Source organism: Chelonoidis abingdonii, chromosome 12 (assembly GCF_003597395.2).
Source record: "Chelonoidis abingdonii isolate Lonesome George chromosome 12, CheloAbing_2.0, whole genome shotgun sequence".
In the NCBI taxonomy this organism is placed as follows: domain Eukaryota; kingdom Metazoa; phylum Chordata; order Testudines; family Testudinidae; genus Chelonoidis; species Chelonoidis abingdonii.
The window spans coordinates 5702702-5716567 of record NC_133780.1 but is presented as its reverse complement, the minus strand read 5'-3'; the positions used below and the strand labels follow the sequence as shown (position 1 = coordinate 5716567).

Genomic DNA, 13866 nt, shown 5'->3' with positions numbered 1-13866 from the left:
TCTCGACACGCGCGCGCCACACTCTCAGACAGCGTGCTTATCACCGCGTCTCTTGCGCCCCCCCCCCCGCCCCCAATGCCCCCTGCCCTGCTTACTCACATGCTACAAACTTTTGCTCCTGGCTCTGGCTGGTTTCATGGGGGTCCTGCCCCCACCACTGGTAGGGAGAGACTCCGCAGCTCTGAGCTCCCGGGGGTGGGGGGTGCTGGATGGAGCTGAAGCCTTTAGTTGGCAGCTGAGGAGGGAGTGGGCAGAGGCAGGGAGAAGTCTGCTGGCCCACCAGGGGGAAGGGGCCAGACTCCGCAGAGGAGTCTGTGGTGCAGCCGTCAAGGAGATGCCTGAGCCCCTTGTGACCGCCCCCCCCCGGCTATGGCACCCTGACCATGGACCCAGTTTGCCTGGCCCTAGGCTGAAGCTGATGGAGTTGAGGATGTCGGCTGGACACCTCCTGCCCCCCCCCCCCACCATGGTGCTCAGCTCATCTTTCAGGATCAGAATGATGCAAGCCCAACTGTGCCATGCTAGGTCCCAGGAGAGCCTCCCCCCACCTCCAGGCTCTGCTCCCACACAGCCACTAGCCTTCACAGTCACTCCCAGCTCTACAGTGCCACTAGCCAGCCACTCATGAAGTAACCAACACAGCAACACCACACAGGTCGCTGCGCCCAGCCTTGCACGCCAGAAATGTGAGGCTTGGCCTGCCCAGTCGGGTCGCTGTGCTGGACAAACTCAATCATTAGTTGGTCAAAGAGAACTGAGCAGGCAACAGCCTTGTTCTCTCAAGTGGTGTGTCTCAAACAAATGCACCAGGTTGGACACAGGATCATGCTGTCTCCACCTGAGGGTTTGGGGGCAGGGAGGGAAGGCAAGCCCAAGACTTGAGCCGCATCTCCCAGATGTGCACAGCCCTTCCTCATCAGACTCAGCCATTTGGGGCTGACAGTGGCACTGAGGGGCTGGAGCTGGGCTGAGGAGAGTTGTGCAGTGGGGTGGCACTGAGGGGCTGGAGCTGGGCTGAGGGGGGGATCTGCAGTGGGGCGGCACTATGGGGCTGGAGCTGGGCTGAGGAGCGCTCTCCTGCCGACAAAGCGAACGCCACTTTAGTGGGGACACACAATGCTGAATGTATAAAATCGCTTCTGAAAATTCAAATAGAATAAGTTCAAATTAATTTCATACTGTAGCTCTATGTATTGGAATAACCACCAGTTTTGAGGATTGTCAGCCTGTTCTTTGCAGTTTGCCCTAATCGAGCAATGTCAGTGTGCCCCCCACCCCCCGAACCCTGGTCACAACTTCTGAAATGCCTGTGGGGAAAGTTTCATTCAGCATTGTGGTTCCTTAACCCCATGGACTGGGGGGATGCCCTGTGGCTAAGCTCCTCTGCAAGACCCCCAGTTGCCCCAGGCGCAGGTGAATAACCTGCAGCTGCCCAGCCTGTGTGGGTGAGGCAGGAATCTGCAGTGGCACCTCAGCCTGGGAGGAGAGTTACTCAGAGCTCCCTAGTCCTTGAGGGGATGGGGGGATTCCCTCATCGCTCTGACACCAGCCTGTGCTGTTGCGGGGAAGGCTCTGCATTTCCCCAGCCTCCACTAAGTCATTCCCTGGCTCTCCCGCAGGCATTGTGGGAGCCCCCTCAGTTCCCTAATCGCCATGTGAGCCTGGACTGCTGGTGTTCCCAAGGACCTGCGGATGTGAGGCAAATACCGAGCAGCTCCCCAGGGATCAGGGGTCTTGGGGAATTTCCCCAGGGGCAGGGAGGAAATGGCTTCCCAGTGATCTGCGAGTGAGGGAGAGTGGAATCCCCTGCGGCTCCTCAGCCTTCCCCACTCCATGCTTTGGGGAATTCCCTGTGGCTCCCCAGGCCCTGCGGATGGGGAAAAATCCTCCCTAAACCTTCTCAGAGGCCAGGGGGTCAGGAATCCCCCTTGGGAATCTGCTCCCAGTGCAAGGACGAGATCCTTTGAAGCTCCCCAATCCTCATTTGTGTGGAAGAATCCAGTCTCTGCCGGCAATGATAAAAGAAATAGTATTTTTCCGTTCACCTCATACAAGGACCATACTACGATCTCTTTCTCATGAAAGAGCAACTTACAAATGTAGAATTTTGTTATTACATACCTGCACTGAAAAACAAATCAATGTACAACTTTAGAGCCAACAAGTCCACTCAGTCCTACTTCTTATTCAGACAATCACTTAGAGAAACAAGTTTGTTCACATTTACAGGAGATAATGCAGCCTGCTTCTTATTTACAATGTCACCTGAAAGTGAGAACAGATGTTTACAACAGGGTGAGCTGTGGGAGATTCCCCCAACTCCAGAGGACTGGGGAGCTCTGAGCTATTTCTTCCCTTAGGCTGGGGAGCTGTGAGGGTTACTCTGCTGCCTGAAAGGGCTAGGAAGCACCAGGGTGACTGAAGCACTCTGGGGCTCCCCCACATTGGCAGTGACCGGGGAGCTGTGGGGGATCCCCCATCTGCTGGGGCTGGGGATCTGCGGAAATGCATCCCAGGCTGGGAAGCTGCAGGGGTTATCCTGCCACCTGTGGTGGCTAGCGGACTCCATGGGTCCCCTTCATCCCTGGGCCCACCCTGGGGAGCTCTGGGAGATCCCGTGCAGACTGGGGACCTGCAGAAGAATGCTTCTGCCAGCAATGGTTGGGGAGTCACAGGGCATCCCCCCATGCCCAGAGATCCAGGGGTCCCCCACCCTTACAGGTGCTGGGCAGTGAGGGGGATTCCCCACCACCCGGGGACTGGGGAACTCTGGGGGATTCCTCCCCAGGCTGGGAGCTGTGGGGGTTGCTCAGGTGCCTGCAGTGGCCACTGCCAGGGAGCTCCCAGGGTCCCCCCGAACCGTGCGGACTGCAGAGCTGCGGGGTATTTCCTCCACTTGCTGTGAGTGGGGAGTGCAGAGACTTGAGGGGATCCCCTCTGCCTGCAGCAGCTGAGGAGCTATGGGGCATTTCCCACCCTGGACTTGGTGGCTGGGAAAGAGTGGGGGATTTCTCCCCCTCCCGCAGGGACTGGGGAGCCGCGGTGTATTCCCCGTTATTGGGGCTGCAGCACCACGGGGGATAATGCAAGGCCCACAGACGCTGGGCAGCCACACGATACCCCCGCTCTTGTCTGTGAGGCCAGAAGAGCCACAGGGGGATCCCCAATGCCTGCAGAGACTGGATTACCCCACACCAATGGGGAATAGGGAGCTTCAAAAGATTTCCTCCCTGCACTTTGCGCTTCGGAGCTGGGGACAGATTCCCAAGGGGGATTCCCAACCCCGCTGCCTCTGGAGAGGTTTAAGGGGGATTCCTCCCCCATCCGCAGGGCCTGGGGAGACGCAGATAATTCCCCAAAGCCCAGGGTGGACTGGGCAGCAAGAGGGGATTTCCCCCCCACCCACTCGTGGGGAATAGGGACCCATTTCATCCCTGCCCCTGGGGAAATTCCCCAACGTACCCATCCCCTGAGGAGCTGCTCAGGATTCCCTCCACATCAGCGGGCCCTTGGGAACTCCAGAGGTGCCAAGTACATACGGTGACTGGGGGATTGAAGGATCCCACAAGGCCTGCGGGTAGTGGGGAACCGCAGGGCATTCACCAGTGACCAGGGAGAGTGGGGAGCCATGGGCCCGTGAGGACTGGGGTCATTGGCGGACTGCCAACCACCCTCCGTTTGTGGCTGCTTGTGAGCTGCAGGGGTGTTTCCCCACTAGCCGAAGTGGCTGCAGAGCCATGGGATTTTTTCCCCCAACACCATGGGCTGGGGAAATGCAGGGCATCCCCCCCATCAGCAGAGACTAGAGAGACACAACAGCTGAATGAAACTTTCCCCCCACATAAGACATTTATGAAGTTGTGACCAGGGTCCCAGGGGTCCACACAGATCACTCAGTTTAGGCAAACTACAAAGAATGGAGCCAACAATCCTCAAAACTGGGGCTATTCCAATACTTAGATTAACCAAGCCAGCAACAAAGCAGCTCCTGCAATACCTTACTGGCTACACAGAGGCAAAGCACAGCTCCCTTACAGCAATCCAGCCTTGGGCTCACTCCCAGACAGCCCACTTCAACATGATGGGGATTGTGGAAAATCTTATTCATCACATTACGAAGTTCCACCAATCCCAAAGGATCCTATACACTCTTCACCAAGTGAAGGAATATTTCAGCTCTTACCCAAATACACACTTACAGCCAATTCTTATTAACTCAACTAAGATTTATTAAAAGAAGAAAAGAGAGAGTGTGCTGCTTAAACAATCATTATACATTCAGAGATACAGCCAGTCCTTTGGTCAGTTTCACTGTAGAGCTGATGCTTTAGAAGTGCAAAGAGTCCTTTACATAATCATTTCATCAAGTTCTAGTCCAATGTCCAATTTCAATGTCAGGGTGGTCCACAAGGGACTGGAGATCTCTGTCTTCCGACTCACACTCGCACCCCGAATAACGCTTCGGCAGATCAGGGAAGAAAAGATCATTTTTCCAGCGTCTCGTTAGCACACAGTTATTGGCTGAACTACAGGCTTTTGAAGTAACCTTCTATTTCCTAAACATCGCTAGTAAATAATTACATGGATTAACACGAGGTGATTCTCCATAAAGCAGTTCAAGACAGTTTACCACAAACTTTCAGGAGACAAACAATGACATTATTACAACCAAGTTTTATCTAAATGTTAATATTCCCTTTTGATCTCTGAATTCACAGAATAGAGCACTAGACAGGAACCGTTTATTTCCATTGTTAACCTCTAACAAGATACAGCTAAACAGAGACTACTACAGTTACCATCTTCTTCCATGTCTTTAACAATACACGGTTACCTCTCGAAGCTCTAGTTCATCTGAGGAGGACACACTTTTCTAACATGTCTCTAAAGATTTCATCTAGGTCAATGATATGCAATTTCCTTAACACTTTCTGTCTCTGTGTCAGAGAAGTTTAGATCTTGTGTGGATTCTCTCCTGTTTATGAGGTGTGATCTCTGCGTGAAATTTCCCCACAGTCCAACCACTTGTGGGGTCTCTCCCCTGTGCGGATTGACTGATGTCTAACAAGGTTTGATCTCTGTATGAAACATTTCCCACAGTCTAAGCACTTGTCGGGTCTCTTGTCCATGTGGATTTTCTGATGTCTAAGAAGGTGTGACCTACGCAAGAATCCTTTTCCACAGACTAAACACTTGTGGGGTCTCTCTCCTATGTGGATAGCCTGATGTCTAACAAGGTCTGATCTCCGTATGAAACTTTTTCCACAGTCCACACACCTATGGGGTCTCTCTCCTGTGTGGCTTGCCTGATGTTTAATAAAGTCTGGCCTCTGTATGAAACATTTCCCACAGTCTAAGCACTTATGGGGACTCTCTCTTGTGTGGATCCTCTGATGTGTTATAAGATATGATCGCTGTGTGAAACTCTTTCCACACTCTAAGCACTTATGGGGTCTCTCTCCTGTGTGGACTGCGTGATGTCTAAGAAGATCTGACCTACATATGTAACTTTTCCCACAGTCCAAGCACTTGTGGGGTCTGTCTCCTGTGTGGATTGCCTGATGATTAACAAGTTCTGACCTCCGTATGAAGCTTTTTCCACAGTCTAAGCACTTATGGGGTTTCTCTCCTACGTGGATTGCCTGATGCCTAACAAGGTCTGAACGCCGTGTGTAACTTTTCCCACACTCTGAGCACTTATGGGGTCGCTCTCCTGTGTGGATTCTCTGATGTTTAACAAGCTCTGACCTCCATATGAAGTTTTTCCCACAGTCTAAGCACTTATGGGGTCTCTCTCCTGTGTGGATCCTCTGATGTGTTAAAAGATATGATCGCTGTGTGAAACTCTTTCCACAGTCTAAGCACTTATGGGGTCTCTCTCCTGTGTGGATTGCCTGATGTCTAACAAGGTCTGATGTGTTTCTGAAACTTTTCCCACAGTCTAAGCACTTATGAGTTCTCTCTCCTGTGTGGAATGCCTGATGTTTAACAAGGGCTGATGTTTTTCCTAAACTTTTCCTACAGCTCAAGCACTTTTGGGGTCTCTCTCCTGTGTGGTTTATCTGATGTGTAATTAGTGCTGAATTCAAACAGTTCCCACCCTCGAGGCATTGATAGGATTTCTCTCCTATGTGGCTTTTCCCATGGTTATTAACATCTGAGCAGATACTGAAGATTTTCCCAGGGACCAAGCATTGAAGGGGGTTCTCTTCCACATGGATTGTCTGATTTGTAACAAGCTGTGATCTCACAGTGAATCCTTTCCCACACTGCAGGCAGTGGTAGGGTTTCTCTTCCTTGGGATTTGTCCACTGGGCTGTGGGATCCTTGTCTCCGCCCCCACAGTTAATAGATTCATCCACTCTCTTCCCTGAGTGGTTTCCCATCAGCCTCTCTAACCTGTGCCAATTTCCCCAGGCTTCTCCCTCTTCCCAGCACTGGGAAAAATTCCCTTCAGCTCTTCTCATAAATGTGCACTCTGGTTCCACTTCCTCAGGAGCTTCCTCATGATGATTCTCCTCTTTCTCACCGACTCTCTCAGCACCTGCTGGGAGAGAGAGACAATCCAGACAGGAGTAGTTGTGCTGGGGAGAAAGAGGAATAGCACAGAGGGAAAACCCAACACAGGAAAGTTGCAAAGCATCAGCAATTGGATTCTGCTTCCAGATCCCACCCAAACACTCACAGGGAAGAAATCTGTGAAGAAAACTCCTGCAGCTAAGAGGACGGGTGGAAAACAATGAGCGATATCTGCTGACTGCAGCCCTCCCCTTGTTGACATGAGGAAGAACTGTGGGCTCTTACTTCCACCATATTTTTGGGATTCTCAACTTTTGCCTTCATTCTCCAGATGGTTTCTGTGGCAGTTCTCACCTGCGCAGGTGCATCTCAGGACCGCTGTTTCCTCGCCGGCCTGGAGATCGGGCACCCACGGCTCTTCCCCTCGTTCCAGCTGTGCGATCAGGTCAGGTTTGGGAATGGGAAATCCTATATACAGGGTGAAATCAGACCAGATCAGGGTGCACAGAGTATTGAGAGACTACTTGTCACAAAGGGCATTCCATGAGTGGAACCTGTCCCCGTGCTGAGGGATAATTCATTTCCAGAGGATGGGAGCAGGGTCACTGAGCCCCCTTGGGAAAGGTAGGCTATGTTGGGATATGGACATATATAACCCATATATCCATGTTATATCTTATAGGACTAAGGTGCCACAAGTCCCCATTCTTTTTACTATCACTAATAAATACTGATTCCCCCTTTGGGTCTTAATATAATCAACCTGTATTCTACTCCACGGCCCTACAAGTCTTTGGTGCCAGAAGGGTCCAAAATTCGGGGGCCTATTTTCAACTGCTGCCCATCTTATGCCATTTTAAACCAAATTTTCTACATCCTGTCACACCTTAGACCGTTTTCCCATCTGTTTTTCCCTGAAAGAGAGTATTTTCTATTCCGCAGCGGGCCACAGACTGACACAGGCTAATGATCTCTTCTCTTTGAAGTTTATCAGGTACTCACCTTACCTCTCCTGTTTCCTTATTCACTGCATAACCCCCTTTCATACTCCAGGTTCCCCATCTTTAGGTTCCGCCTCCTGTTTTACAGCGTGAGCTCTAGTAATTACCATAACCCTCAAAGGTTCCTTTCTTTGCTAATTTAGCTAAAACATCCACTTTATCGTTCCGATATTTTTCACCCCCTTCTCCCTTTTGATGACTTTTAGTACATCTTACTTTCAATTTTCCCAGCTCTTCTTTCCACCAATCATGGATAAATTTCCGAATTTCCTTTTGGACCAAATTTTCCCCCTCAGCTGTTTCCCAGTGGTTCTTTTTCCAAAGCGAAATCCAGTGTAACAGTCCCTGTACCTCCAAGTCTGAATCCACATAGACATAAAGGCAAAGTACAACATTATTTTGTCTGTTTAAGCAGATCACTAAGGCTAAGTCTACACTAAAATCCTCAAAGTGCTCCTGCGGCAGCGCTTTGATCTGACGGTGTGGCCACCCCTGGGCGCTCGGGAGAGAGCTCTCCCAGCACTCTATGCAATCCACCTCAACGAGGGGAACAGCACCAAGCGCCGGGAGCCTGTCTACACTGGCGCATTAGAGGGCACAAATTTGCTGCACTTGGGGAAGGGTGATTTTTCACACCCCAGCGAGCAAGTTACTGCGCTGTAACACGCCAGTGTAGACATGGCCTAAGAGCTCTGATCTCTGCTACCTGAGCTGAGGTCATGCCCATGGATCCAGAGAGTCTCCGCATTAGCTTGCACAGCAGCATCACCCATATACTGTTTACGCCTTTCATGGTATGAATGACCATCTGTGAACCAAACCTCTTTTTCTCCAAGGCGTAACACTTTACCTACCGGGGATGCGTCTTCAACTAACGTTGATTCAGTTTCTCGAAGTGGGCATTCATGCTCTTCTCCTTCCGTCAAAGAGGACATATGGTAACAACACTGCTTGTTTGCTATTCTCACAGGTAACTCATAGACTCATAGGTCAGAAGGGACCAATATGATCATCTAGTCTGACCTCCTGCACAAGGCAGGCCACAAAACCCTACCCATACACATTTATAACAACCCCGAACCCATGACTGAGTTATTGAAATCCTCAAAATTATGATCTGAAGACCTCAAGCTGCAGAGAATCCACCAGCAAGCGACCCATGCCCCACGCTACAGAGGAAGACGAAAAACCTCCAGGGCCTCTGCCAATCCGCCCTGGAGGAAAATTCCTTCCCGACCCCAAATATGGCGATCAGCTAAACTCTGAGCATGTGGGCAAGACTCACCAGCCAGCACCCAAGAAAGAATTCTCTGCAGTAACTCAGTTCCCATCCCATCCAACATCCCCTCACAGACCATTGAGCAGACTTATCTGCTGATAATCCAAGATCAATTGCCCTTTGGGCCATCCTGGTATTGGAAACTCCTTTCTCCTGCAGTTTTCCTGATCAGATACGTCAGGGGAGAGTGAGGTATCTGTATTACAACAGGGGCTGTGCCACTAGTCAAAGCAAAAGCTCCAATGGCCCACACAGCAGCTAGACATTCGTTCACAAATTCCAAACCGCTGCTCCATAGGGATTGATCTTCTAGACGAGTGCGCCACCAGTATTAACTTTCCCTTATCAGGTTGGAAAGAACTCAGATAAACATGAGTGCACAGCATCTGCAGCATACGCCATAGCCCTTACCTCTATTACAAGCTTGGCGACAACCATGGGGAGACGGGAGTAGACACAATTAAAGAGGTGTAAGAGAATACATTGTAGGTGGCAACTGGTGCTGGAACTGGAGTTTTAAACTCATCTGATACGGAGACGTTAAAAGGAAAAATATCAGCCTTGGGTAAGATTTTGGGGGCTACCCAGACACACGTGACAATGTTTTTGGTACATTATCCAAGCAAGGAGTAAGAAGTGTGGAGCTCCAATTAAAGCAAGCCCAAGCCTTGAAAACATCTCTAAATATGAATGTATTTGGTGTGCCTGAAATTAACAACACAACGGCACTAGCCACACAGTGTGTACAGATGCACACTTATGAGATACACTACTAAGGCCTTGTCTACAGTAGCAAGTTACTGTGCTGAAATTTGCTCATAGAAGTGGTTTACCAACTCTGTCCCAGTGCTGGCGCGCGACCACACTGTCCCATTTAAGCGCTGCACCGCTTCGACTAACTGAGGGGACAGGAATCGCTTACCCAGAGAGGTCACCGTCTCGTAGTTCTCCAGCATGACATCCCTGTAGAGGGCTCTCTGAGTGGGGTCCAGCAGAGCTCCCTGCGCTTGGGTGAAATACACGGCCACCTCCTCGAAGGTCACCGGCATCTGAAACAACAAGAGTCCCCCACTCAGCACCTGCTGCCCCAACCGCAATCCCAATATTCACAGGAAAGGAAGAAAGAAAAAGAAAACAAACAATCTCGGAAGCTCTGGGAAGGCTGGAGAAGCAGATTCCCACCCGCACCCTGCTCAGAGCAGCCAGGAGGCTTCATGAGGTGGGAGGTGAGAGCTCCTTGTCCCCCCCAGCACACAGAGCAGGGCAGGGTCTTCTCATTTCCCATACACCTGCCAGCCACAGGCTGGCACAGGAAGCAGAGCTCTGAGCCAGCGAGAGGGACAGGAATCCCAACAGCTTCCCCTCGTATTTCACAGCAGCCTCAGGTTAGTGGGGTCAGGCTCCAGCACTGGGAGTCTGGTCAGTTTTTCTAGCCCTGCCCAGGGAGTTTGTTTCAGATTTGAGAAATGGGGGAATGTTCCCCCCTCCCCACTGCCAATAGGCCTGCTCAGTATGTTTACCGCACCCTGTCTCCTCCCTGCCTCTCCCTCCCCGTGCCCAGCCCCTCCCTGAAGATCCCCTACCTGAGCTGGCTCCATCACAGCCATTTCCCTTCCCCGCCTCCTGCACGACGGGAGGATCTGGAGTTAAATCTGGATGTGATTCCTCAGCCTGTCGGGGCGAGAGGGGCCATGGGGGAGGTTACAGAAGGGGCTTCAGTCCATGTCACACCCTGATTCCACCCAGGCTCTCTCCCTGCAGACAGACATGCCGGACTCCGCCACGCTGGCAAGAAACCCACTTAGATTATTAGCACCAAGGCCAGGCCCCTCCTGGCAGAACTGAACCCACCGGGGCACCATTAAACCCTCCCAGTAACAGCGTCTCTGAGCCACATGCTGAAAAAAGAGCAGAACCGAAGAAGCCACTTTGGGGGATTCCCCCTGGCACTGTAGTGTCAGCCCCTCTAACGCCTTTTCCCCCCCTCCCCCCCGCCCGAAGTAGTGCAGTGCTTCAGCAAAGTCAGCAACTGGCTTCTCCTGTCTCAGCTCTGCCCCTTGTTCCCAGGAGTGTCAGTCTGCTCAAGGGGTGCAAAGAATGGATCCTGGCAGAGCTGGGATCCTCCTTCCCCACTTCCTGCTCCTGCTGCCCCTTTCAGTCTCCCCCCCGCCCGCTTTTTATCTTCTTCTCTCGCCCTTGGAGAACTGGCGATGGCCGTATTGTCCTGGGCCTTTGCACTTACTAGCTAGATCACCCACTGCCACTTCTAAGAGGGAGTTGATCCTGACAGAGTCTGTCAGGGCAGGAGCTCTGGGACTCACAGACATATAGGGAGCCCCTCCCCCTCCAGTATAAACTCATCAGCAGGTCCCAGAAAGGGGCTCTTGGTGCAGCATCTCTTTCCTGCCCAGTCCCAAGTCTCTCCTCACCTTCAGGCTGCAGTTCAGGGGCTGGTGTGAGCAGAACTTGGGACTGCCCCAGGGGCTGGTTCAAGCCACTGGAACCTGCCCCCTCCCCCACTGGGGCTGGGCACAGAGGGGGGTGAATTCAGGTCCCCCTGCACAGACCCTGCTGCAAAAGAAGCAGAGGCTCAGTCTGGGCTCCCAGGTCAAAATTCAGAGGGCAGCAACATTTCACCCAGGGAACTGCATTCCAGGGCTGTAATAACATGAGCAGGGAAAGACATGCACCCACCTACTCCTCTCCCTTAGCCAGAACTGGAGCCCTTTGGTAGCAGCAGTGATACCAGACACCTCTGTGTTCTTGGGGAACGAGGGTGCAATATCCAGCCTGACTCATGAAAGACTCACCCCAACCCCTGTTTAAACCAAAACCCATCAGAGGAAAAAAACTTGCAGAGAGCAGTGAAGGGCGTTGGGAGACACATCTACACCCTTCCTGACAAGGGTGACAAGATTAAGACATCTCCATTAGCATACAAAATGGAGAACAGACACAACTCCTCTAGTCTCATCTGCATGAAAGATGAGACAGGAAGACATCTTAATTTACATACAGAATGGAGACCAGAGAACCACACTGAACTCTGGGACCAGAAAAAGCAGGGAACCACTGCATCATGGGAATCTCTGCTCCAGATGCTAATGAACCTACGCCTGCCCACACCCAGCTCGGCAACTATCAGACCAATTCTAGTAATAAATCCCTAATTCATTTCCAAATAGTGAAGCAGCCTAGTTGCATTGTGGGCTCCCTGGAAGAAAACACCACCCATAGCCAAGAGTGATCAGCTTCTTTTGTCTAGCCTAAAGAAAACCCTTGAGTCATCAGCTTACCTATGAACAAATCTAGTATTCTCTCTTGAACAACTGTATTTTCTCTACAAAAATCCCTACTCACCCTCCAGTCAGTGTTCTGATGCTTAGATCCAAACTCTGGATCAGTTCCACTGGGACTGCATATTCTCCTGAGGGCTTGGCTACACTCGAAACTCCAAAGTGCTGCCGCGGGAGCGCTCTGATGTGCGAGTGTGGTCGCGGTGGCAGCGCTGGGAGAGCAGCGCTGCAGGTACTCCACCTCCCCCTGGGGATTAGCTTACTGTGCTGGGAGCCACACTCCCAGTGCTGGGGCACTGTTTACACTGGCGCTTTGCAGTGTAACTTGCTGCACTCAGGGGGGTGTTGCAGCGCTATAAAGCACCAGTGTAGCCAATGCCTCACTGATCGTCCTGGGGACTCTGCCTGCCTCCTGCCCTCAGGACCCTCGGCTAGAAGCATCATCTGGGAACCCCGATCAATTCAAGCTTCAAGGAGCAGTAAGATCCCCTTCTCTCTCTCTCTCTCCCCCCCTCTTCATTTTTCCTTTCTGCCTTAGGTATTAACCTTTAATTATGTATGTTATGTTGGTTTAGTCCTCCTTGTGTAGGATACAATAAATAACTTTTATGGTTAAGTTGGTTGCTTCTCTCTCTTTCTTGCTGAACCTTACTCTTTTGTGTTTTTAGCCTCCCCCATTCACTCTGCAGCAACGCTTCTTTTACCTAAGCTAAAGATCCCTGCAGCGCCCAGAATACTGTGGGGTTTGCTCATCAAGCTGGTTACTGCCAGTACAATTGTGATGTGAGAGTGGGGACAGGGACCTGCTGAATCTGGGACACATAATGGTAACAGCTTGAAAGTGCTGCTTGACCCAGTCCATGGGGCCCATGGGCACATAAGGAGAGGCAGCTTGGAAGTGCTGCTTCATCCAGCCCAGTGAGTCCAGGGACATATTAGGGGTCAGCTTGACAGTGCTGATTGACCCAGTCCACTCAGACTTGCTGTTAATGTATGTGTGGGGGCGGAGGTGTTCATCCGGTTTTGGGGCTGGAGAAACCCAGCCCTAGGGAACTGAGGTCCTGCAGGGTGGCTCCATTGGGAGGGGACTGCACAAGGGAGAAGTAATGCTCCATATGAAAACACACGTGACAGAAGCAGGACATTGATAGAATTACAGAACCCCCTTCCCCAGAAGAGTAACCCAAATAAATGAGTGCACCCCAAAGTAATGGGCAAATATGCTAACAGCAGCTAATGCCTGAGCCTCCCTGTCCTGCCCTTGCAGCCCCCAGGGACAGGCAGGCAGCAGCTGATCCCATTGGCCCACAACCAGCAGTGACTCTGGTCTGACTCCGGTGTGGCTGAGATCTGAATCCTGCCTGGAAATCAGACCAGGGCCGTCGGCAGCCCCCAACACTCAGGAGAGACAGACCCCACTAACATGGATGTGTCTTTGGCACATTGGGGCAGCGGGGAAGGTGGGGGTGGAACATCTGGATATTTGCCTTGTAGTTTCTGAGCCCTGGGGGATAGTCCCCAGCCCCACACCCCCAATGCTCCCTGCCCCCCGGTTTTCCCTTCCCCAGCCAATCTCCTCTTGCACTCAGTCTCTCCCCTGCCTCCCCTCCCCACACACCCTCTTTCCCTCCATTGCAGCCTCGTTCCCATCAGCCCCATAATTCCCCCCTGAAGCCTGATCCCCCTGCATCGCCCCACCCACCTGCCCCCCCCATCCTGTATCCTACAAGCCCATCACCCACTTCCTGTCCCCCCCATCCCTGTTCCCCCT

General features: G+C 51.8%; 1 protein-coding gene across 1 annotated transcript in view; it reads right to left on the bottom strand.

The window, feature by feature from the left end:
- Positions 1-4205: 4205 nt before the first annotated feature.
- LOC116829487 (uncharacterized) overlaps positions 4206-13866 on the bottom strand; it is a 193036-nt gene continuing 183375 nt past the window's right edge. The window contains 4 exon segments of the mRNA XM_075071504.1: positions 4206-6547; positions 6874-6987; positions 9722-9848; positions 10383-10584. Coding sequence (XP_074927605.1) covers positions 4980-6547; positions 6874-6987; positions 9722-9848; positions 10383-10584 — 2011 coding nt within the window. The 3' untranslated portion in view covers positions 4206-4979.